This window comes from Tyto alba, unplaced genomic scaffold, assembly GCF_018691265.1.
Source record: "Tyto alba isolate M040663 unplaced genomic scaffold, T.alba_DEE_v4.0 Super-Scaffold_14, whole genome shotgun sequence".
NCBI lineage: Eukaryota > Metazoa > Chordata > Aves > Strigiformes > Tytonidae > Tyto > Tyto alba.
The window spans coordinates 57,450,826-57,477,893 of record NW_024881276.1 but is presented as its reverse complement, the minus strand read 5'-3'; the positions used below and the strand labels follow the sequence as shown (position 1 = coordinate 57,477,893).

Below are 27,068 nucleotides of genomic sequence, written 5' to 3'. Positions count from 1 at the left end.
CATAATAAATGACATTTAACACTTAATCACATCACCATTTTCTATGAAATGTATTTCACCTTGGTGATCCTTTTAAAATAACTTAAAAAAATTAGAGATTTGAAGGGTTATTAGATTTTATTTGAAAGGATGGACAGAATAATGTGAAAAGATTCAATTTTTTAAACAGGAATAGTAAAAATACTGGCAAGAATGGCTGTTTAACATCTCATATTACAATCTTTATGTGAGCTCAAATAATTTTTCCCCAAGAATCTGTGTTATAGCTCCTTTTCATTATTTTTACTCTGACTTTAATTGTCTGCAGGAAACTTCAAGGTATAATTAGAAAATACATGATTTAGTGCGATAAACAATAGATCAATACAACTTTAATTCTGAGTTACTTACAGTCCATAAGCAGAGTTTACAGCAAGACTGGTGATCTGTTGTGGAGGCTCACCATCCACCCACACCAGCTGAATAACAAGATCTGCTTGGTATCCAGGAGGCATTCGCACAGGTCGAGTCTTAACACTAAGAAGAGGAGGTAAAAATAAGAACAAACAAACAAACAGACTGGGCCATGAATAACAACTGCTTTTCTTGAGAAAACACTAGTGAAGCACAAGCCCTTAGTAAGCCCGGAGTAGTACCAGCACTTGCAGCATACTGTGCATATATTAGGCAGGGATATTTTCCAGTCAGGACAGGGATATTTTGGAGGAATTCCAGGTTTTTACTTTCATTTCTGTTGTAGAAACAAATCTGAAAACTTCAACTCCTACAGGAGAAAGTCTGGAGAAGATGCAGGTGGGTGGGGTCAATAAAAATAATTTTTACTTAATCATTTTGCTTTGATTTTTCTTTTTCAGAATATTTTCTTATGCTAGATAATGCACACTTAAAAAAATCATCATGAATAATCAACTTGAATGGAAAAGCTAAAATACTTTCCTATGAAACTTTGCAACAGGACATTTTGCTATTTTTGGAACTTTCTTGCTCTGAAATAAAGCACGACAGAAAATGCGAAGAGGCTAAGATCATGCAAAGATGAGAAGATGAAACGTTCTGTAGTGGTCCTCACCATTGCATATTCAAAACTTATGGACTTGACAATTCTATTTCATAGAATCATAGAATGGTTTGGGTTGGAAGGGACCTTAAAGATCATCTAGTTCCAACCTTTCCTGCCATGGGCAGGGACACCTTCCACTAGATGAGGTTTGTGCAAAGCCCCATCCAACCTGGCCTTGAACCCTTCCAGGGAGGGGGCAGCCACCACTTCTCTGGGCAACCTGTTCCAGTGTCTCACCACCCGCACAGTAAAGAATTTCTTCCTATATCTGATCGAAATCTAACTTCTTTCAGTTTAAAATCATTAGCCCTTGTCCTATCACTGCACTCCCTGATAAAGAGTCCCTCCCCATCCTTCCTGTAGCCCCCTTTAAGTACTGGAAGGCTACTAGAAGGTCTCCCCGGAGCCTCCTCTTCTCCAGGATGGACAGGGCAGTGTTCCAGACCCCTGATTATCTTCGTGGCCTCCTCTGGACCCGCTCGAGCTGGTTTGTGTCCTTATTATGTTGGGGGCCCAAGAGCTGGACCCAGCACTGCAGGTGGGGTCTCACGAGAGTGGAGTAGAGGGGGTGAATCACCCCCCTCGACCTGCTGGCCACACTGCTCTTGATGTAGCCCAGGGTTCAGTTGGTTTTCTGGGATGCAAGTGCACATTGCTGGCTCATAGTCAGTTTTCCACCCACTACTACTCCCACGTCCTTCTCCGCAGGGCTGCTCTCAATCCACTCATTGCCCAGTCTGTATTTGTGCTGGGGATTGCCCCGATCCATGTGCAGGACCTTGCACTTGGCCCTGTTGAACCTCATGAGGTTTGCACAGGCCCCCCTCTCCAGCCTGTCAAGGCCCCTCTGGATGCCATCCCTGCCCTCCAGTGTGTTGACTGCACCACACAGCTGGGTGTCATCGGTGAACTTGCTGAGGGTGCACTCGATCCCACTGTCCATGTCACCAACTAAGATGTTAAACAGCACTGGTCCCGATACCAATCCCTGAGGAATGCCACTTGTCACTGGTCTCCACTTGGATATCGAGCCACTGACTACAACTTTTTGAGTGCGACCATCCAGACCATTCCTTATCCACGTAGTGGTCCATTCATCAAATCCATGTCTTGCCAATTTAGAGACAAGGATATTGTGTGGGACGGTGTCAAATTCTTTGCACAAGTTCAAGTAAGTGAAGTCAGTTGCTTGTCCCTTATCCACCAACTCTGTAAACCCATCGTAGAAGGCCACCAAATTCATCAGGCATGACTTGCCCCTAGTGAAGCCATGTTGGCTGTCACCAATCACCTCCTTATTTTCCATGTGCCCTACCATAGTTTCCAGGAGGATCCACTCCATGATCTTGCTGGGCACAGAGGGTGAGACTGACTGGCTTGTAGTTCACTGGGTATTCTTTTTTTTGCCTTTTAAAAATGGGGATTAAGTATCTCCTTTTCCAGGCAGCAGGAACTTTACCAGACTGCCACGACTTTTCAAATATGACAGATACTGGCTTGGCCACTTCATCTGCCAGTTCCCTCAGGATCTGCAGATGCATCTCATCAGGTCCCATGAACTTGTGCACCTTCAGGTTCCTTAGATGGTCTCAAACCTGATCTTCTCCTACAGTGGGTGGTTCTTCATTCTCCCAGTCCCTGCCTTTGCCTTCTATGTCTTAGTGTGGCTGGAGCCCTTTCTAGTGAAGACTGAGGCAAAAAAATCATTGAATACCTCAGCTTTCTCCATATCCCAGGTGACCAAGTTTTCTGTTTCCTTCCAGAGAAGACCTACACATTTTCTAGTCTTCCTTTTATCACTGATGTACCTGTAGAAGCTTTTCTTATTGTCCTTGATGTCCCTGGCCAGATTTAATTCTATCAGGGCTTTGGCCTCCCTAACTTGGTCCCTGGCTACTCAGACAGTTTCTCCATATTCTTCCTAGGCTACTAGTCCTTGCTTCCACCTCCCTTAGACTTCCTTTTTTGTGTTTGAGCTTGTCCAGGAGCTCCTTGTTCATCCATGCAGGCCTCCTGGCGTACTTACCTGACTTCCTCTTTGTTTGGATGCATTGCTCCTGAGCTTTGAAGAGGTGATCTTTGAATAACAACCAGCTTTCTTGGGCCCCTTTTCCATCCAGGTCTTCATCCCATGCTACACTGCCAAGCAGATCTCTGAAGAGGCCAAAGTCTGCTCTCCTGAAGTCCAGGGTAGAGAGCTGGCTGCGCTCCTTCCTCGCTGCCCTAAAGATCTTGAACTCCACCATGGTCACTGCAGCCAAGGCTGACCTTGAGCTTCACACCCCCCACCAGCCCCTCCTTGCTGGTGAGAACAAGGTCCAGCATAGCACCTCTCCTCGTTGGCTCCTCTACCACTTGGAGAAGGAAGTTATCATAATTTGTCCATTTAGTGCAAACAAGTCCTGTTTTCTTCTTAGGAGTATAATCACCTAATATGTAATCTGGTCTTAATGAATGACTGCTTCCTACATAAAATCTTATGCAGTTATTAACATCTCTTCATACTCTGTTATGGAAAGTTCAGTGACCTGCAAAGCAGGCAGTCAAAGTGTACATATTAAGTGGGATTGTGTGACTGCTTTATGGGTGTTCTTGACTGGTAGAACTTAACATGATTGATACACTGAAAAAAGATACTATGCAATAATAGCAATATTTTGAGGCATTCATGTTATTCATTAGCACATTCACAGTGTAGGTAGTAATTTATATGTAAAGACTACTGGCCAGTGCACTGTAGCTGTAAATGGTGAGACTGCTTATATTGCACCCCTCTGCACACAGTCATAATAGTCTATCACATATAATCCTCCATCCCTGTGAAAAATAGTACCCAAAGACTAAAAATCAGGAGAGGAAGGGGAGTAGCTAGTTTATATAGACACGGACAACACATTCTGAAGAACTACAATTTTTGGCCCATATTTCTTTCTGGTGTAAGCACTTCTCTATATGTTTATCTCCACCATAAATAACTTAAGCAGTATTATCCTATGTACTGGATTTTAGAGATCGTTGATGACTCTGATGATGCAGACTATCTCCTGAATGTGACTATGACATGACACAGCAAGCTTTCCAAGTGGCCTTGGCCCATACACATTAAAAGATGATGGATCAGATTGGATAAAACCCAACTAATTTCTATTCAGAAGCAAATAAGTAAGCACATCTTTCAGGAAAGGATACTCAAACTTCTCATTCAATAACCAGGGCGCTCAGGATTTTGTAGTTACACTGACCACATCTGTTGAGATGGAGGCCTTGGTGGCAAATAGGGCTACCAGCAATCTTGGAAAATTGAACATAGATGCAGAAAACTGAAGTAAAATTAAGTAAAACATAACCATAGAATGCCACCAGGGCAAAAGCGCTGAACAAGCTAACTCCTGTAGCACAATGGACAATGTACAAAACAAACAGTGTTCTAATCTTGACAGAAGTTAAGAAGAGCAGAGGACTGTGCAATACTCCCACTTTTATGGTCTGATATAGAGCATGAGAAAAGACTGGACATGGATGTACCTTATGACACAAAGAGAGAAAATCTCCAGCTCAGTGTTAGCAGTAGAAGCACTTGAAGATACTTTTTTTGAAAAGTTTTTAAAGCATAAGGACTATTTCTTAATAAGACCGTAATATCTGAGTGGGTTAACCTCGGCTGGCTGCCAGATGTTCACCCAGTGGCTGTCTCACTCTTTCTCATCAATAGGACAGGGGAAGAACATAAGATGAAATACTCATGAGTTGAAATAGGACAAGGTGATCACATACCAATTACTGTCAATGGGCAAAACATGGGGAAAATTAATTTAATCTATTGCCAATTAAAAAGAGAGTAGAAAAGTGAAAAATTATTTGAAAAGAAAAAACTAAAAATACCCTCTCCCCACCCCTCCCTTCTTTCCAGGCTCAACTTCACTTCCGACTCCCCTACCTCCTTCCCCACCCCAAGCAGCACAGCAGGGATGGGAAATGGTGGTTGTGGTCAGTTCATAACACTCCGTGTCTGCCACTCATTCTTCACACGTTTCCCCTGCTCCACTGTGGGGTCCCTCCCGAGAGGTACAGTCCTTCGGGAACAGGCTGCTCCAGTGCGGGTCCCTCACAGGCCACAGTTCTTCCCAGCAAATCTGCTCCTGAGTAGGCTCCTCTCCATGGGTTTCAGCTCTTGCCAGGAGCCTTCTCCAATGTGGGCTCTCCGTGGGGACAACCTGCATCACCATGGTCTCCTCCACAGGCTGCTCCGGTGCCTGGAGCACCTCCTCCCCCTCCTCCTTCTCTCACCTTGGTGTCTGCAGGACTGTTTCTTTTTTTCTTGCCTCTCTCTCTCACAGCTCCTGAGCAGCCTATTCTGCCCTTCCTTAAATTTGCTTTCCCAGCGGCGTCACCCTCATGGCTGAGGGGCCCAGCCATGCTCTGCAGTGGGTCAGTCGGAGCTGGCTGGAACTGTCTGTGTCCAGCACAGGGCAGCTCTGGCCTCTCCTCACAGAGCCTGCCCTACAGCCCCCGCTGCCTGGGCACCGGCACCTGCACCTGATACAACATCTTTGACATACTGCCTTTCCAAAATACATTCACACCTTGTCTTTAATTGTTTAACCATTTCAGTAATACAGTTCATGCAGCGCTGCTTATATTTTAATTGCAGAAAGTTCACTATCCTTGCCAAACCTTTCCCTTATTTTGTATTTAATGAGAAAGGCATTCCTCATCTATCTTCCTAAATGCATTTCCTTTAACAGTGGCTTGGCACATTATTCTATTTCTTTTGCCTGTCGTACTGTTCAGACCTTACATATCCATTTATCTGGAGCAGTAATCAGCCACTTGGCTCTGAGCTTGCCATAGGAAAGAGATGGCAACGCAGTTCAGCATGTGGGATGCTTTTTCCCATCCTCCTCTTCCTCCTTCCTGGCTGGGTGGGCAGCTGGCAGCCGGCCAAGGTCAGCCGACCACAGTCGGCAATGGATTTGTATTGTTTGCTATTAACAGCAAACCTCTGCTCAAATTTTTGTGCCTTCTTACCTGTTTTGCTGGCCCTAAAGCTTTGCCCTTTCCTTTGTTCATAAGATACATTATCCATAAGCATTTCTGAAGTGGCACTATCCATAAGCTTAATGAAGCCCTTCATTACCCAGAAGTATTTGTGGCGAGAACAAAGGGACGAACATCTGTGAACTCAAGCTGCTAAGGGAGAGGGGCCTTTTGAGACCAGGGAAAACTGAAACTACAAGTAATAGTCGTATACAGTGAAGATGTATTCTTTGCAAACAAACTTCACAGCAAATAGAAACGGAATATTTTATACAAACAGTCCTCCAGAGTGTCTTTGTGATGGGGCCCTTCCACTTCTTATGTCTGTGAATAAGCCTTTAAGAGGCATACTAGTGGTGGTGTTTCCATCTTGCACCCCATTTTCTGTTTTCTGCTCCTGCCCTTAAAAAATATAAAACAGGTAAATGAGATCCAAGAAGTAAGACTTAAGTCTAATTCCTTTTCAGCTAAACAAACATATTTTCCATCCATTTTTTCTAATGGATAACTGATGATGTGAGGGAATACGAGTCATGCTGCTATGGTGAGTTCCAACAAATATCAGCTGAGGCAATGCGTTTATCCTTCTCTTCTTCTACACAAATTACCATGAGACTTACAATGGCTGCAGAATTAATTCTGATCTTCTAAAATAAGGGTTTTTTCTGATATTTTTTTTTTCAATGTGTTTTTAACAACATGCTGAAAAAATTAGAGAACTTGAAGTGCCTTTTAAGTTTTCTTTCAGATTGTTGTTACCTGAACAAAAAAAGCAAACACCTTTCTTTCTCTATTTTTCACTGAAAATTTGAGGATCTTCTTTGGTAGGATGGATGTTATTTCACAGGGATTCTTCTCCAAGCATAGAATAAGTGGTAGTTTGCGAAAGACTGCCAGACTGGAGAAAAACAGTTTCAGCTTTCATGATTCAGTTTGTCATTTCCATGTTTCGGTGACACTTTCCTCTTTAAGGACGTTTGGGCTATTTCCCTGGTTTCACTAACCATCTTGCTTGAACATTAATGTTGATATTTCTTCTTCACCTTGTTTTGTACTGCTTTTTTGGAAGTGTTTATACTATAAGCCTAAACGGACTGCAGGAGTATGCCCAGAATGAATGAAGATATTTCAGTGATTTCCTAGACGTGTTCTTGTTATGCTACACTGAATTGGATTGTTGCAAAGTTTTGGTTTTTAGTTTTCTTCATGAGATAATCACAGTTCTTTATAATTTTGGAGCTACTTGGAGCTACTGTCAAAACCTTTGATTGATCTCATTTTGGGATGATACTAAAAGTCTGGGAACAAAGACTTATATCCTGGGTACAGCTTTTTGGTGATGGTATTTACATCAAAAATATTTATCTGCCTAATCACAAATACATCAGTTTCTTATGTTATTATAGCTGTATATTTAATTATAAAATCTTCTTAAATAAGCAAGAACAATATTTATTCCACACTGCTGCTTGCCTCTCTTGGTAACATGTAATTTTGATTTCGGAAAAAATGCCACATTTTCATTACTTCAGCCCCTTCAATCACTTCCTTTCTAGTACCTATTCACAGACACAAACACATTCAGTCATTCTGACTTCTCACTAGCAGAAATTATGTAGTGTGGATTGCCACCCATTTGCTGTAACAAGGTTGAGAAGCAGACATGAAAATAAATACAATGGAGCCAAGATTAAAAGTGAGTATGTATATAAAATTTTATGTGGATTATCAATATAGTTCAAGTTTTGCACTCACTCACCTTCCATGTGTAGGTGGCTGCAGCTTTATGTTACTATCACTGTATCTTAGATTCTGTACTGCTGCCCACCTTAATGACTTGCATATAAAGTCAACAGCATCATCCAAGTCTCTACTGGGGTTTCTGTGTTTCCAGCAATACTTTCATTTTATCATCATAATTCTGCTTAGAACAGAAGTTTTTTCACAGCCAAGGAATGTTGACCCAGTTAGGATTTGGGGGAAAAGGGTAGATATTTATATGCCTTTCCCTATTGAAAAGGATGACAGTGTGCACAGTATACTTTTATATAAATGTAAGAGGAAGTATGCCAGCAGTTCTAGTGGTATAATGACTTTGACTTTGAAAAATCACTTATCTGTCAAAGTAAGCTTACATTTACTTTGTGTAAAATGGGACAAAAATCAGTTGGCCACCTTAATGTGAGACTATATGGAGTTAATCAGACTTCTAAAAACTAACCAGCAGAATCTCTACTGGTTCATTACAGCTTTTCTGCCTCCAAGATCAACAGCTCCTCACCTCCCCAGACCAAATCAAATAAGAATACCTTAAGGGAAAATCTTAGCCACTGAAATAATCGATTGCATTCTTGCTGGTTTCAATGTCACGAATAGATTTCACATTGAGATTTTTTTAATAATTTCTCTCTGCCTCTTCTATTGACTTTCATGGTTTACATTAATGATTAAACAGAGGTTTGAGGTTCAACTGCCTGACTGAATGAGGTGGACAAATGAACAGGATGCCAAAAATTACTGTTAATTTTATAAAAACAATGTCACAATATTGCTTTTAAATGCTAATGCTATTTTCAGGAGCTTAACAGCTCAAAGTATCTGCAAAATCAGGCAGTGTTCATTTAAACTGCTTTTGAAATAATTCAGGCATTTAAAATATTTAATAACAATTAGAGTGAAATAATAATGAATTCACTAAAATGAGAGCAATTTCTGTCAGCAATGTACTATAATTGCTGGAAAATTACAGTTTATGGAGTTTTGTACAGAATTCTGTTTTGAAACTATTCAAACCCATGATGTATCTGCTTTATTAGTAAGAACATATTCATTTACTCCAAACAGCAGCAATATGCTCTCTAGCAGACAATAGTTTGCTTCTTTCTAAAAATTAAATATATATACGCTTCCACACAGTGCAACTGTTTCATAATTGTGTATTTTAAAGATTGCTTCATGAGTATGAACACAGTTTCCATTCCTTACACACCTTAAAATGCATATACTTCCTTCACAAATAAAGATTTTAGTGTTACACTAATTAATCAAGGAGGGAAAGCTTTGCACATGTCTGCTTTATGGAAATCTCTTTGTGAACTCAAAAAAAAAAAGTTCCTCAGAAATTCCTTGATTTATTCTGTAGTGCTTGTATTCCATTCAAAATTGTGGGTATGAGACGAAGAGTTACTCCTAGGTCATACTGGAAAATTACAGCAAAACCTTTACTGTAACAATTTATCTTCTCCATAATGACTTCTAGCCTTTAAAAATTCCCTGTCAATTATTTTGCATTAATTCTTTTGTTTGCTCCATATTCTGGTTTCTTCTCCTTTTGTGTTGCATACATACAATTAACCTTTTTCTTGACAGCTGATGGATTCTTAATATAACAGGTAGGAATGCTTTACAGAAAGATATATCTTTGAACAATGGCATAGACTTACCTAAGACATGGGATACTATCCTTCATTGTTCCTTCACATGCTACAGTGTTGGTACTGCCTGAAAGACTCTTTAAAGAAGGAAGCTGGGGTGAGGCATCTGGAAATGGAGGAATTATTTCTGGTTCAGGAGTAATGATATCTTCTACTTCATACTGAAGTCGTACCTCTAATGACTTAAATAAATAAAAAGATAAGTTATAATTAAATAAAGAAAGCTGCTGAAAGTTCTGTTACTTTCAAATAAATATCCGTAAACCTTTTTTTAAAAATAACCCCCCACATTTATCATTATCATTTGCAGGCAAACAATACTGCCATTTGTTATTTATACAGTCTAACAGTAACATCAGATAGGAACTATGCATCTACCCTATGCTGATGGAGAAATAGATAAGCATATTCCTCCAGTGCTGAGTTTGATTCAAGCCTTATATTGTAAGGAAAGCCTTTACAGAATTTTTTATGAAAAAAGAATTTAATCACTCACCCCCAAATAAATAATATTTTGGCATAAGAAGGCATCATTCAGGATAAATGTCATGAAAATTTTCTGCCTATTGTCTGTTCCCTTTTTCCTAAGCAAATTAATTGTAAGAATGGTCATCAACTCTGACTCCTTATTGCTCGTACAACCGAGTCTCTACAAGACAAGTTTTAGCCAGTGTGCAGATGCCGGACAGAGTGGGTAGTACTGATGAATGAACTTTGTTTGTCCACAGGTGGGGGGGTCAGGAAATCAGAGGTACCAGCACAGAGAGTTTTGTGTACCTGAGACTGAGCATGAGTTTGGTGGGTTCTAGAAAGCAAAGTTCAAAACAATTACTTTTTGCCTTCCTTCTGGACTCTCTAGATAGGGAAAAGGAGACCAACCAGGCCTAACCACCCTTCAGTTCTTTTCACTAATTCAGGAAACCTTAACTGAAAGACTCCAAAATGCAGGGGAAACTGGACAAGGAGCTCAAACCTATATAAATAATAATCTCAAAGAATCACAGTAAATATTGGGCAATTTCTTCTATCTCATGAATTGTCCAAAGAGATTCTCATTTTGAAAAGACTAAAACCCAAGGTATAGCCCTCAAAGAGTTAAGGGTTTACTAGATGAATAGTAATTTCGGTGCTGGTATTTTGAAGTGATCAGAAGCAATTGCAGATACAGTCATTGCAAACTCCATCTTACTGATCATCTCTCACTGAGACAACATCTGTACCAGAATGGAGATTAAGAAAATACCCAAGTTTTATGAGAATTGGGAGATAAAGATAAGTACTGAAGGCTCTCCTATTTCTCAACCATTGCATTAAAACACATAAGATTCCAGAAACAAGTGATTCTGCTCAAACAGAAGTGAAAGGGTCCTTTCTCAAAATTTCACTTTTGTTTTGTCCTTGCAAAATCCATGAATATTTTTTGCCTGAATCGGCTAAAGAAACCTATGGACAACATTCGCCTTCAAAGACTAATGAATGAAATATTGAGTTCAGGAAAATCTGATCTCCTGGAAGTAATTGCTGCTGATCGAGACAATTTATAATGCTGTTTAATCTCCATGAAGGACTGGAGTAACTGTTGAAGAGTATGTTCTGCTGCTTGCCATGTTAGAAGTACACAGTTCTTCTTTGGATATTATTCTTCGTGTCTTCTTTTTTCTACTACAATTAATTTTGTTAAATTCCAGCTAGCGTCCATTTGCTGAGAGAAGGAAAAATTTAGGCTAATAACATGACTGATTTTTTTAATGTTTGGTTCCCTGCTTTGACTGAGCCTTGGAATGGATACAGACCTGTTGTACCAATTTATTTTGACACACTGTAAAGATCTTTTTGGAGGATCACATTATTAGGCTCATTGACTCTCCCTTCTACTTTCAAACTAGTGTAAACTTTTTTCCTATGGTTCTTCACAAGAGCTTTGAAGAGGAGCTTCACTGAGGAAAGACTGATCACTGAGAAAGTGATCATGACCAATAGATACCTACAGATCCTTTTTAGACAGGATGGAGTAGATTCAAATGAGAAAATAACAACAGCAGCAAATACTTTTCATGTAACTGCACGGCAATGACTCCAAGGTTGGATATGAAGCAGAATTTGTCTCATGCATACTACTTGACTCCAGAATGTGATATGGAAAGATGCAAACAATACTTTTATTGAAGAAATCCCAGGCACAGCCTATGCCTCTATGGCATACTGAGCAGCGGAATTCCCTGCTACATGGAAAAATCTTTGAGTAGTCTCCATGCTTCCCATTGACCACAGCAATAAGACTGTAAGACTGACATCAGGCAGCCAAACCAACATGGGGTCCTGAGAATGCTTGGATTTGTAGATTGAATTCAAGGTGAGTTCAGGTTGGCTGGTAGAGAAGGGAGGACACTAAGTGCTAGAACTTGGGCTCACCTCAGGCGGCAAAGAAATCCTGAGACTGACCAGCTCAGTCTCAGTATAGACAAAGCCAGACAGCCTAAGTCAGGTACATATTCCAAAAAAGACTCTCATCCTTTTTAATAAAAAACCCCCACCATTTAAGAGTGAAGGCTTGAATGCCTGCAGCAAAAACATGGAAATCAAGAGATGAAGCCCATCTCAGGGATGTACAAAACCCAGGGGAACTCAGTGACTTTTTCACCAAAATTAGATAATATTAAAGCAACTCTTCAGAGAACAAGTCCTCATATAAATGCTTCTTAATTACAGATGAAATCTGAGAAGCTGTAGAATTGCACATATTATAACACTTTATAAAATACCAGTTCTGATGGAATTCAGCTACAGAAGACAGGAAAATAAAGAAATTAAATGATAGGTTATAAAAGATAAGGTGCATTTGCTATGGAACAATGTAGGAATACTGAAATGTAGCAATTTTAGCAGCATTGTATGTGAGCTGGACAGTAATGTGAATGTATTGTTCATCAGTTTTAAAACTTTCCTGAAAGGATACATTCAGCTAGCTTAATAATTGCCTCTGGGGGAAAAAAAAATGAGAGGAAAACAACAGAACAGCTATAGGTAATGAATTTCCTTACCAGATGGCACATGGCTACAGGCCAAAAATGACACATGTTTTTGCCAGGCTAGAACTACAGACTTTCTAAAGTACATTAAAATAGTATGAAAAGGAAAAGAACTGTAATTGGGAAAGGTTGAAAATGAAAGGGAAATTTTGGGTCAGCCCCTGGAGTGTTGAGAACTGGCCGACGCAAAGAAATACCTTCTGGCAAGAGAGTGTTTGGAGTTGCAAACTGTTCTCTAGAACCAGAGAATGGCAAGCCTGAAGGAGAGGCAGTCATGTTTAGATTGGCTTTGCCTTAAGAGTAGTCTCCTGTTATACTTCTTAGGCTTAAGGATGAATGTTTTACATTATAAATGCTGTTCAGCCACACTGTTAGCAGTGGTTGTGGCTCCTGTGCAAAAATGCAAGGTTTAAATCAAAGTCAGGCTTTCTGTACAACAATGATAAGTGCAAGGTGACTGCAGTGCAGTTAAAAGAACATGAACTGTATGATTCTATCTGAAATAAGGTGAGTGCTTAAGACATGAAGACAGAAAAATGAGTATTTGAACAGGATAAAGCAACAGAAATCTTAGGAAAATATCAAGTGCTTAGCCATAAATAATCTGGCATTTCATATAGTGTCCATTTTGGGGGAAAAAAAATCAGCATAAGCCAGAAAAAAAATCAACTCTATTTTGTTAAAGCCAGTGATCATTTTCAGTCCCCTTGTGGTACAAACACTCTGAACATAAATTGAAGAGATTAAACACTTGAGTTTAAAAGGGCATTATTATGTATGTACACGATGTACATTATCTGATAAAAAACATACAGCAGCCAGTATTTTTAGAGCAGGTAAGTACAACAGAAATTTATTGTATCATAAAGTCTTAAAAGCAAACTATATCTGAAATCTGTGCTGTATGTTACTATTAAAGCAAAAAAGTAGAGAGTTGGCTCCCAAAAACTCAGATTTTTGTCACTAACTTAAGTAGGATCAAGATTTCACTCAAAAGATTTAAAATGGATTGTCCCTAAATCTATATTTATACAGCTTGATATCGATATTATATAAGTATATGAGCACAGACACAGCAAGGCAATTTGATTCAGAAATTACGTTCTTTTATAAGAGAGTAAAATTCTGAAGGACTTACTGCAATTTCCGTATTTACTTCATGTTTGCTGAACCTGTAAACAACCACATATGCAGAAACTCCTGCCACACAGAAAATTCGGCTTTCAGGACACCAGTACATCATCTGAACAGCAAAAGGATCTTCTTCCACAATCTCAGCTGTTGCTTTTCCTTCTCCTGGTTTCTGTTTTTCAAAGACCTTTGATGTTTTTAATTTGTACAACATCTGTAGGGTAACTGGAATATATTAAAACATACAAAAAATCAAGCAAATCAGTTATAAAATTCCTTGCTTCCCATTTTCTTTTCAGTTGTGGCATAACAAAGAATCTTATGAAGGCCTAAGAGCAGAAGATGATGGATATTATACAATACCAATATTATTCTAGTACACAGTACTGGTAGGATATGTATTTAATGCTTTCAAAAATAGATATTTTTCTGTGAAATATTTTTTAGTACTTTCTGGGACAGGTTGTCAAAGGTCTTTGTTAACTATGATTCCATAATTATACTTAATGTTATGGAGTGGTTCTGATAACACTGCTATTTTCCTAATGAGATGTGAAACTAAGACTTGATTTACCTGAGGTCAGCATCTTGCTAGAATGTAAAGATTGTATGGCACTTCAGGAGAAAACTTTAGGAAAGTATTATGGTGGCCTGGGCAACACAAAGACTTTCTAAACAAACAGGAGTTCTAAAATGTTCTGAGTTCTTGACTAATAAGTATATCTGTATTTATACCTGTATATAAAACCTTAATATCCAGAAGACTGTGTCAAGACGACCTCCACTGCAGTGAATGCTGGAGGTAAAGGAGGGGTTATAATTAACCTCATTGTGTTTTATTGACACTCCTCCCTGTTTTTTACTATTCTTGTATAATTTATAAGTGGCATTAATTAGTAACTGCATAAGGTCAGAAAAAGTCAGTCAGTCCCAGCACCTACAAAGGTGTGTATATACATAAAGGCAAAGCTGTTACGTATGTTACTGTAATTGTGGTAGATCAGTCTAGCTAGCTTGTGTAACAAGAACAACAAAAAGATGAAAGAAGGATGTTTTAGTTCTGTAACTGCATGATGAACACTGCAAAGTTACATTTTCATTTTGCAGTGCAGAGATATTCCAGAAGTTTTAGCATATTCTTTTATTATATTTTTAAAAGTTTTAACATATAAAACGCTACCAAATTTTCACAAATTTCAGCAAGTGCTTCTGTAATGAATACATAATTCTTCCTGCCTTTTGTGGTCATGGAAGAGGCTTCAGAATGCCCCTAGTCCCAGTGGCAAATCTAGAGTGGCACTTCAAATCAGACATCATGGGTCCGTGTATATTCTGACAGGAACGATTGCAGAATCATAGGGCACAAGCACAAGGCTACTCTCTGTACCTCTGGGAATTACTAGGGACCATCTGCACAAGGGCAAATAAGAAATAGCAATGGCTTTTGAGCAAAGATACATTTGGAAAACTGCTTCAGTAGTTTAGCAATTCCCTGGCTCCCACAAATCTGTGTTTTCAGGTACAAAATTAAACAATTAAAACATGTCTAAAAGCCAAGTATTTTGTGCCTTCAAATACCGGTAGGATAATATTTTTGCTATGAAATCTCAGATGAAATTTGGACTCTATTAAAGAAGTTAAGACCTTGAAAATAATAAAACTGTAATAATTAAAACCTTGTAAAAAAAAAGTACCAAGTACAGTACCAGTAACACAGTGCATGCCCTGAAAAGCAGGACTAAACCCAGGACATCAGAGATGCACTGGAAGTACCATTACTGTTGAATGGATTGTGAATATTCATGATCATCTAAACTTTTACCTTTAAGAAAAATTCCTGTTGGAGCATGTACATACTGAGTAGTGGGTTATATTTATATTCCCTATAAAAAGTTTCTTCCTTTCCCCAATCCTGCCAGAATTATAGAAGAAATTACTAGCACACTGGTTCCTGTGCAGTATATACGCTAAATGCTTTGAGGTCTTGCAAGAGTCTATATTGTTTCATTCTAACTTTAATGCCTGTATTTGCACATTCTTCTTAAGAGCCTAAGTACACAATGAAATATGAACAAGACAAGGTCTAATGCCTCACATTACTTCTCTGAAAAAAAGTCATTATCCTACTTTTGCTCATATTGAAGCTCTCTCAAACTTCTGTCTTTGCAGATAAACTCTTGTTGATCTCATTTGATTCTTTCTTTTTTTTTGTCCACCATAACCTGAAAATACTGGAAGATGCAAACTCTAAGTAGCATGTATCAGTTTTTCCTCCATTTTCAAATAGACAGATTATATAATAAAAAAATCAACTCATAGTTATGTTCAGCTGACATGCCTATGTAAAATTCCTTTGTGAAATGAGGCTTTAGATGCTAATTTTCTTCTTGTCCATCCTGATGAGTGAAAATATCTGGTATTAGGCAAAAAGAGAACTACCTGACAAAGTCCTCAGTTTTAGCTGACATTAAAATCTTGTAAATATTCCCCATATTTGCTTGTAAATGGTAGCAGTATTCTGTGGCATAATGTGGAACTAGCAGCTAAAGTATCACATGATCCATGTTCTTGGTGACCATTACAGACTCATTATGAGGGTTGAATCAAATCTCTCTATGCCTAACATTTCACACAGAAGTTTCTTTCATACTCTCTTTTCTTTAAGGGACTGATACCTCATAAAAGAGATATTCTACCTAGACATCCCCATACCACAGAAGAGACCGAATACAAGGTAACTCTACTTCAAGTTTTGTGACACACAGTCACGTTATTTGAACCAGAATATTTTAGCTTTCAACCAAAACATATGTATATTTTTAATAAATGTATTTTACTAACAAGTACCATATGTATTTTCTGTAGGGGAAAATGCTGGGTTTTTATATGTGTAGTTATAGCTAGAATACATGGAACAGGCATTTTCTGAAGCATTTTCCCGCTAGGATGAATGAAAATGCTTCCCAATTATTTCCTGGATCTTGAGTCTGGACAAGAAAAGATTTAGGTCTTCTCCACCCTTACCAGATTAGACATGTGCTGAGATACATTATTGTATTTTAATATTTTACTTAGCTGTAAAAAAGACTATACTGTACTCAGAACAGAAGAAACATCACAACTGGAACTGAACATTAGATCTAACTGAGCCCAACTCTTTTATACACACAAGAAGATTATGGCCTAGGGATTTTTTACCAACACTTCATCCTTCATAGGTTTTGATATGTTCTATCTGGAATTTTTGTTCCACTTAAAGACTTTCACACTTTTATGGCTAGCATATGTCATTAGCTGCGTTTTTATCCCCAATTTAATAAAAATTTGCTTAATTTCACCTCATTATTCCTGATTATATCATCCCAGGTATTACTACTCATACTGTTAAATATCATGTTATATATATGTGTGTGTGTGATTTGTCAGCATTATATAAAAGTGAACTTTAGAAACTTACTGGCAGAAGCATCCCAAAACTTTACTGATCCATCTGCATGGCTTAAAAAAAAATATAAAAATTAAACATGTTAAAACAAGATGCAATTCTAAAACATCTATTTTCAATGAGTGATAAATATAGGCAGAAAAACTGTATTTTGCTCATGTGGTAACTCTCCATACCTTACTGACAACATATAATGATATACATACTAACTATAAGAAAATATTTTGTTATTAGTTTGACTAGATTAATAAAACACTTTTTAATGCACTTCCTACAGGGAATTAAACCCCAAATGAATTTTAAGATCGCAACAGCAAGAATTAATTCCCATACTAATGGCAAGTTTAAGTTATAGCACTTCTGACTTTGCAGTGGGCAAGCATCAAGCTTATGCACTCGAAAAATGCCATGTATGATGAACTCTGAAAGGACAGAGGATAACTTGATTTTGCTTAATACCTTACAGCTGTGTTCTTTTTATTAACATAAAATCAGCCCTCAAGTAAAGCTGGAGAAAGGAGACATTTCTGTTTAAAATATGAATAATACCATCATCACCTTATTGGTACTACTGCACACATCGTAAACTTATTTTTCAAAAGAGGTGTTAAGTATCAACGATAATAACAATTTATCAAATATATTGCTATCATTAGCATGGCTGAGACCAGAGGGAAACAGAGAGTGCACCACAGCTGAATAGCTTCTATTTTGCAGCTTGGTCTCTTGAAAATCCATCAGGCATTGCTCATGGGGCTTCTACTGCAATCTGAGCCCTTCTATGCCTTTTTGCTATCGGGCTGTCTCTGCACTCACGAGGTGAAATTCATCCCAGTGCACCACACCCTCATTAATGCTGGGGTATTAAAATGAATTCCCAAACTATCTCCAGATACAAATTCCCCAGAAGGCCAAAGGACAACAGCTATAGAAGATCAGCTGCTCCCCTTTTTAAAGCTATTCTCTATGCCCTTCAAGACCAAAATATTTTCTTGCAATGGATTCTCCTTTCCAAAGACCCTACCTTTGTAAATATATAGACTTTCTGTCTAACACTGGGGTCTCAAATGGTAATTCTTAATGGTAACTCATCCCCGAGTACAAAGTTCTATTTTCTACAGTAAATGGAAATTTCTGAGGTGACTCTGCACAAGGGAAAAAACTACATACCTCAAACGAAGAGGCCAGGATATGCATACTCTATGAAGGGTCAACTGTTATCTATAGCTAACCCACAATCAGAAGCAGTAGATACTAACATTTTTACACTACCAATCCTCAGTTTCATTCTCACCCTGTAATAATGATTTCGGGATATGTCTGAGCTCCAAGGTTCCATGCTCCACCACTGATAGGCCACTCCTAAACAAACAACGAGAGTACAGAGATTACAACTAATTCTGATGAATCTTGCTTGGTTAATGTCTACTCAGGAGTAGACAGCATTTTCCTCCAAAAAGCAACACAACTCACAAAAGGAACAAAAATGTGTAGCATTCAAGTCTTTTAAAGCTTATTAACATTTTTATGTTATCAATGAAGGCTTTTTAAAGTTAATAACATTTTTATGTTTTCAAAGTTCTGTTTTTAAAATATTTCTGTACAGCTAACACTCAACCATCCAAAATACTAACTAGAAGAAGGAGTAATAAACAGCTCTGCTACTCTTTTCGGACTACTTGACTCTTGGTGTTTCTATAGGACACTGAATAGACTGAGAATCTATTTTGATGATGAAGACTACTGAAGAAGTCCCAGAAATGAATATCTGAGCATGATGTCACGACATGAGATAAGGGAATGCAACTTTTACAGAACATAGGAAATTATCATCTCTTCTCTGCCTTTTGTTCACTGGTGGCAAGACTCCCATTCTCTTCCTTGGTTTAGGCTGGTAGAGCAAAATGCTGGTCTGTGCCTAAAGCTTGACATGTATGGATACAGGATACAACACGTGGAGGAAGACATATGTGCAGGGTGGGTGAGGATGCATGCCGAGTGTGAGCGGGTGGAAAAACTCTGGGAGCACAAACTGTTTATGTGGATACATGGAGCGGATGCTTGTGGGTACAGAAATGGGTGGGTGGCAAATGAGTGACTACCTACATTCAGAGCGTATATTTGTATGTGCACAAATAAAGTAAGGGGACAAGAGAGTGTGCAATGAATACTGGCAGGTGGTGAAAAGTTTGGGAAACTATGTGTGTGATGTAAGGACAGCTAAGCAGTCAAATTCAAATCAGAGAAAAAAAAAATTTTTTTTAAGTACTTTGCTGAATCAAAATCCAGAAGTAGTAGATACGGCCCAGTTTCTCAGTTCATGAAAAACAAGGCAGCTCCAAGGAGAACAGTTCTGTTAATATGAATAGAAAACTGATGATGCCTGATGTGCTTACCCAATATGTTTTCCAAATAATTCATTACTATGGATTAGTTCTAGTCAAAACATAAAGCAGATTAATGCTTGAAATTTATAATATAATTGCATTTCCTCTTTTTATTTCAGCAGCTTCTCCTCTTTCTAAAAGTATTACGTTAAGACTTCAGTAGCTCAGTAAAATAATTATTAATATCCCTGTTTAATAAAAATCTCACAGACATGATGTCAGTCTTCAACTTTTACTGAAGGTCTTCCACTAACTTCTTTCAGTTAGGGTGTTTTAACTTTTTTCTTTGATAGAGATAACTTATCCATGCAAATATGAATGGTACACTGATGGTTTTCCTTTAACTCAATTTTACCTGGCATAACTCTAGCAGCTTAATGATTAAGTGCTATATAATGGTCATTAATGGTTGTGCTTCAGTGATGATGTTTCTGAGGGACAAATACCAGGCTGTAAGCAAGCTGCTAAGTTGCTGGTTGGACCAACATGAAAGCAATTATTAAAGAAGTAAAATGAAAATAATTTGGCAAGATGTTACAAAAACATAGGTTGTACATCTACTTTGTTTAAACAGAAAATATTGGGTTTGTTTACCTTATTGCTGTATCCTTGCTTTTTATGTTTTGCTCCTACAGAATAGAGTACAGGAATCAAATCTGGAGGACAGTCCGCGAAATATTCTGTGCAGGTAACAGGTGACTCATGAATGTCAATAGGGTATGGATTTTCAAAGATTGGAAAACTAGTTAAGGAAGACAATTTATTAGAAGCACTGTGACACACTGAGCCATAGAAGAAAACATACTCTTATCTTAAAGTGTTTAACAGAATCTGAGCAAAAGCATTACTAATAAAGTACATTTTCCTTTATGTATTCAAACATATGCATTGTTTTTAATGTCAATAATAATGTGTAGTTACTCAAATAAAGATACAAAAATTCCACTGCTGTGACAAGAATTGACTTGTAACGTAAGTACCCATTCCTGTGAATAGTTCCTAAGGCTAATAGGACTACTTGGGTGAATGAAGGTTAGGAACTAATTTCTCCTAATGTCTCAAAACCTTATTTATACAGGCGACACATTTTCTAGATGCTTCAGGTTCATGGCTATGACACATACTATGACCTAAGAACTACTTATACAACTGTGAATTTTATATCAAGCAGCTTAGCTTACTGGGTTGGTAGACTACTGATTCCACAATGAACAATTGCAGTAACAGATAAATTAGATCTCGGTTTATTTCTCACTTCCATCAGTTTGGATGGTCTGATAAGAAGGAAGGCCTCACTTCCGGCATATTACACAATGCTATTCACAATTCAAAAATGTGGAAATTTGGTTCTGATTTCAGTTACATCCATTTTATATTGCTGAGATGATTTCAATTATTCTTGAAAGTAAGTGAGATCAGAGTATGATTCACTTAAAATGTTTCAAGACATTAAGGGCAAAATCTGTTCCCAGTTATACCAGTGTAAATGTGGATGTACATTACAGTGTAAATGTGGATGTAGTGTTGGAGGCAGAAGAAAATAAGTAAGAATTGAATTCTACATTACATGATGTATACTTCTTCTTTGATATAAACATTGATTCTGATGTGAAAGAACTATTTATCATTTAAACCAGCAACCAGATCATGAAACAACCCTGTAGATCCACTATAAATCAATGCCATTATTTATTAAGATACTCAGGTAAATACTTAAGTAGTAGCCCCTGTGGAGTCTAGTGAAGTTAGGCATGTATATAAGTAGTAGTTGAATCTGTTTTCCAAAACACACATGCACGTCATAATCCAGTATGTGACCAAATGTTACTTAACTTTGAAGTTGAGTGAATGTTTGAGGGCTATGCTGAAAGGACCACAGATTTAGATTCATTCCCAAATTTAAGAACAAATATTATCATAAATTCCTGTTGATGAAACAATCTTAGCTCTTAAGGTGGAAGTAAACATATAGAGTGAATTATTACCAAGAGTAAATGATTTTGGGTAGTAAAATGACAATGCATGATAACATTTGGATTTTTATCATCATTTGCTAGGCAGTTAAGATACACAAATAACTTCATATAAGACATCATACTTACTTGCTTTGTGTCAGGTCAACAACAATGAGATCTTTTTCCAAAAGCACAACTACAGCATAGGGTTCTTGAAATTCTGTAAGTAAGGAATCAAGTATAAAAGAAGTGGAATTCTCCTATTAGTAATTTTAAACAAGCAAGTCATATTTACATTCTCTAAACATTCACAGTATACTAAAGGAAAGTTTTAAGGTACAAATCCTAGACACATCCACAAATTACACATATCTGCAAACTAGGGCCAAACAGGAAATGATAAATTACTTTTGGGCACTGTTGCTGATCAACATATCTGCAAACTAGGGTCAGATGAGGGCCAGAGAGGAACTGAGAAATGACTTTTGGGCAGTCTTGCTGATCAACATACATAGTAGAAATAGAATTGGCGCACCAGCATGACAGCATATTGAAAGTAAAGAAACAGAATATGAATAAGTTGAGTGTATCACTGCATTGCTGAATCCAATTATTATATAGAAAACGTATTTTTGCTGTCCAGCAGTAATCCTTCTCCTGTGTACAATTGTTCTTCAAAATCAGGTTGTGAACAGCTGGTCCAGTCCACTTGATGATACACAATGTCCTCATTTCCAAGGAAATTCCAAAGGAATATTCCAAAGGAATCCTGCAACTCTGCTGTGTTCAATTCAAATACTGACACGCTCCTTCTTCCTGTATACTCTTTAGGAGATTGTATAGTTCGTTTGTTTGTTTTTTTTATTTAATGCTTTTTTCATTTATCAAAAATAAACAATTAAAATGACAAATAAACCTTGATGCATAGGGTGCATTAGTTTACACAGGATAAGTTATTTTAAAAAATATAAATGTGAAATGACAACTCTGTTTTCAGTTGCAGCAAACCATTCCAGCAATGTACAAGCTCAGAGTACACTCTTGAGATGACTGATGTCAAAAGGCTGAGGAAATTGAGACTGATTTTCAGACCAGCTGCAAATGCACATTATTTGTCGCCTGTTTTAATACAAGGCTATGAATAACAGAGTAAATCAAAATCTTTAAGTATTAGTGTGAGAGCAGGGGAAAGGGCTAGAAGATCTTAGTACTGGGAAGTTTCACTGTATTTGACACAGTTAAATGAAGGCCCTAACTAACTGAAAATTAAATTTTGTTATGACATTGAAACAAGTATACACTTTATCTTTACTAAGTGTTTTTATTATGTATTTGATTTAGCTACATATACAGGATTTATTTTACTTTTCTATTTGAGGGCTTAAAATGCTAAACTTAGTTTCTTTTTGACTTACAGCTTTTCTTAATTCATTTTCTGGAGTTTTCTGTGAACGTACATCAGAATTTGGCAGCCCCACAATATGCAGCAAAACACTTTCAACAGTTCAAATCAGGGTGAAGTGTAAGACCTTTTTTGCAGATAAGTGATAGTTTAATCTTCAATAATTTAGCAATCCGTAGATTTCCAGCCTCATGGAAAATGACAGAAATATAAGCACATACGTTTGATTAACGGCAATATTTCCTCACAGTAGCCCATGTGTTTCAAGCTTATATCTGGAGATTTATGTGTGCTTTACTGTCTACTCATTACTTGCTTCCTATATTGAGAATGCAAACAAGTCCCAGTTACTTTCAGTAATGTGGTTTTCTTGATATGAAGAAAACTGTGAGAATGGAAGTCCCCAGAATGGAATTAACGTATGAGAGAAGATCACTTCATTTATATTTTCCATAATTATGTTTTGCTTAATAAACTTACCATTTGGATATGGAGTTTCACAAAGAGTTAAAAAATCAACTATAGGGTGATCCATTTCAAGAACTGTAATTGCTTTCCCATGCATGATTGTTAAACTTGGTCTTCGACAAGCCTTATCATATGACAGTCCACCAGAAAATATCACAAAAGGTTCACTGTATTAAAAAACCCAACATATTAATTATAAGTTTACCTAGTACATACAAGTTTACCTTATAGGTTTAGTACCTTTAAATAACAATAAATAGCTTTGCAAAAAGAAAGTGGGAAAGATTCTAAAAGGATTTTAACTCAGGAGCATAACATTGAGATAATTACAGAATTGAAAACATACCTGTTTTTACAGGTCTTGTACTCTACTTTAAGAATTGGTTTACAAGATTCAGGTTTTTTCCCATCTCTCTGAATTTTTCCTAAGGCAAGAAAGAAGGTGAAAACTGTAGTAAAAAATAATGATAACAGAACCATCAAACTAAAACATACACATTGAAGCAACTGTATAAGCAGTAAGAGAATGGAATTTTAAAGCTACAGAAGATGATGAGTATTAGCTCCTATTTTCATAAAATATGCATTTGTCTAAATTATTTACATTTATTATGGCTTTATGTTTTTACTGCCACATACATCTAAAGAACCACAGATCACACTTCAAAGACATTTAAAAGCTATGCAGATTATTGGAAGGATGACACCTAACTAATAATTAATGAATTTGACCAAATGTACACCTTTTTTCTGAACACATGACCATAAACAGCTTATTTTTTTCCTAACTCATTCTTAGATTGACTCAAGTCCTTTTGTTAACAAAATGTTACATTCTCTGAAGTGTAACTAGTTGAGTGATAAAATTAAATTAAGCATACAGTTGAAATTCATGGGTTCTTATTTAATTACGGCTCAGTACTTCGAGTCAGAGAAAAGTCACTAGTAAAGAAAAAAATAACAATTTTGGGTTTGTTGCTTTGGAAAGCCCATGCTTACTTTCAACAAATTGGAGGATACAATGTAGATGGAGCCAGCCTGTACTCAGAGGTGCACAGTGACATGGTGGGAGGCAAAGGACTCAAGCTGTGACATGGGAAATTCTGGTTATACATTAGCAAAAAATGTTGTACCATGAGGGTCATTAAATACCAGAAGACATTGCCCAGAGAGGTTGTGCAATTTGTTGCTGAAGTGTTCAAGTGTCCAATACCAACTGGACACTGCCCTGTGCTAACTGACCTAATCAGGCCTGTTTTGAGCTGGGGGTTAGATTAGATGACCTCTCAGAGGTCCCTTCTGACATAAAGTATGATTCTGTGACTAAAAATGATAAAATAAAAGGAATTAGGAAATTTAAGAAAATGCTAAAGCTTTTCTGGGCTACATATATTTCACCTTCCCCTTCTTCCTCTTTCTTCACCCAGTCAGGCTTCTTGGTAATGCACTGATTTGCAAGAGAACCAATACCTTTTAACCTTATTTATAGGAAGCAATTGCATATAAAGTTCCGGGCATAAAAGGTACAGCCATTTCTTAATATGGCTCCTTTAAATTCTTCATTGCAGTGACTTGGGAAGCCTTGTACATCTCCATAACAAGCAGCACAGTGGCTTATACAAAATGTATCACTTCTTGTGAAAACTGCTCATACGAGCACTTAAGTACAAAATATAAAAGGAAGAAATGCAAAAATCCCATAGCCTGAAGGTGTCAAAGACCAGCAGTAGACTATTCAGATGAATTGGATAAAAGAGCAATATTAGAGCAGTATTAACCAGTAAGAGGTATTTATGACAGCAATTAAAAAAAAAAAAAAAGTTTGATCAAAATTGCTCTCTGATTTTTACAATATTTTTCAGCTACTTTGCAGATTAAAATATTTATGCAAGAAGCAACTCTGGATCTGGGCTACAATTAAAAGAAGACATAAACATAGATATTAGCAAACAGCATGGAGAATATTGTATTGCTTCTCAGTTATACAATTTAACTATCAAAATTACCATGTGGAATTGTGGTCTGGAATGGTCTGTTAGGACTTTTCAGATTCCATAGGGTCAAGCTGCCATCAGAGTGACTGCACATGAACTGTTTCCCTTCATGATGCCAAGCAACAGAATGAATAGCCTACAGAAATGAAAGAAGAACTTGAGACTGAAATAGAATACAGCGTTTACACTAATGATATTTTAAGGTATGACTTTGGATTACATTAATGTAATGGTATATCAACAGTTGGATGGTTCTTGTTTGTCTAAAGACCATTAACAGCACTTTTTAGTAACGAGTGGCTGTATCTACTGCTAGTCAAGGAAGACATTTCATTATAAATGCTGACATAACACAAGAACATAAGAAAGCCTGTAATTGAAGGAACAGAGTATTAAGGTAAAAGTATAAGAACAGGGGACATACAGTGTAATTGTAACACGTCTGGTAGCTCTCCTTAGAAGTATTTCATCTGGCAAACATACAGGGAATTCTGTGTAACAAGTTTTCCAGGTAACATACAACACATGCAGTCTTCCACAGAGGACTATTTAGGAAAAGTAGAAATAGTATTCTGTTCTTGAATAATTTCCACCCCCCACTATTAAATTTTGGAGCAAGTACACAGAAATCTGGGATGTTTAATATAAGAACAAGACTACTAAACAGACCAGGATTATTTAACTGATATAGGAAATCACCAAAACAATGATGTAAGATACTTTTGGAACAGATATTTCTTCAGAGAAGAGGAATATCACTCTCCTGTGTATTCAATGCAAATACATCATGATGAATGTTATATGTGCAAAAAAGCAACACTTCAAAAATTAATAGATCATTCTTAATATTTTGCGCATAATTAGTGGAACTGACTGAAAATATCCACAATTACATCAAAATAAAAAGGATAATTACATTAAAGCTGAAAGGATAATGGTGTAAGTCCTTCATTTTTCACTGGTATATGCTAGAAACTAACAAAAGCCATTTTCTGACAAAACAAAGTATTAATTCATTGTATACCACAGTTTCTCACGCACTCCTCTCAGAAGCACAAATTCACATAATTTTCTCTTGAATCTATTTCCCTTCCAGAAATGTTAGCTGCCAAATAGCAAAAACCACAATATGTTTTTGTGTAAATATAAATAAAAGGGACCCATTTTTGAATGCAGTTTAATAAATTTCCTATTTTGCAACCCAGGAAACACTAAGGCCCTGCACGCACTTACAACTGGCATATGGCCATTTACCTGATTTTTTCAAAACACTTTAAAATCATGCCTGGGTCTTCATAAGTCAGCATTGGAGTTGTTTATATCAATTTTGCTTAAGCTGAGAAGAAATAAACCTAAGTGCTACTGGTTACTGTTCAAAACTCCCTGTTGATCTTCCTCTTTTAAGAAGTATATTGACTGTTACGGTTGGTAACGGCTTATGGTCTGGGAGGAATATTGGAAGAAAACAACGAAAAGGCTGTGACCCTTTACCAAAACTTTACTTAGCTCCTGAGGCTGGACGGCATAGCCGCAAAGGAGCCTTTGCATTAAGATGACTCAGATGTTTTAACAGGAATCTGACATGCCTTGTGTATGATTGCTTTGCTATCACAGCAGTAAGTTAGTCATGCCAGTGAAGACTCAACAGAGCTAAACAAAGTGAACTCTAGATATTTATCTTCAAGTGACATAATGGGTGTCACTCAAACTTCTACCTACCAGAGGG

At 37.3% G+C, this 27,068-nt stretch overlaps 1 protein-coding gene across 5 annotated transcripts in view; it reads right to left on the bottom strand.

The window, feature by feature from the left end:
• Positions 1-27,068, bottom strand: part of STXBP5L (syntaxin binding protein 5L) — a 205,905-nt gene that overhangs the window by 56,582 nt on the left and 122,255 nt on the right. For all 5 annotated transcript variants that reach the window (XM_032997513.2, XM_032997514.2, XM_032997515.2 and 2 more), the window contains exons 8-17: positions 25,355-25,478; positions 23,695-23,773; positions 23,361-23,515; positions 21,626-21,698; positions 20,118-20,265; positions 18,431-18,498; positions 17,149-17,189; positions 13,699-13,916; positions 9,541-9,713; positions 391-516 (exon numbers count right to left, since the gene is read on the bottom strand). In XM_032997513.2, the coding sequence (XP_032853404.1) occupies positions 391-516; positions 9,541-9,713; positions 13,699-13,916; positions 17,149-17,189; positions 18,431-18,498; positions 20,118-20,265; positions 21,626-21,698; positions 23,361-23,515; positions 23,695-23,773; positions 25,355-25,478 (1,205 nt within the window). The remainder of the gene's footprint in view (positions 1-390; positions 517-9,540; positions 9,714-13,698; positions 13,917-17,148; positions 17,190-18,430; positions 18,499-20,117; positions 20,266-21,625; positions 21,699-23,360; positions 23,516-23,694; positions 23,774-25,354; positions 25,479-27,068) is intronic.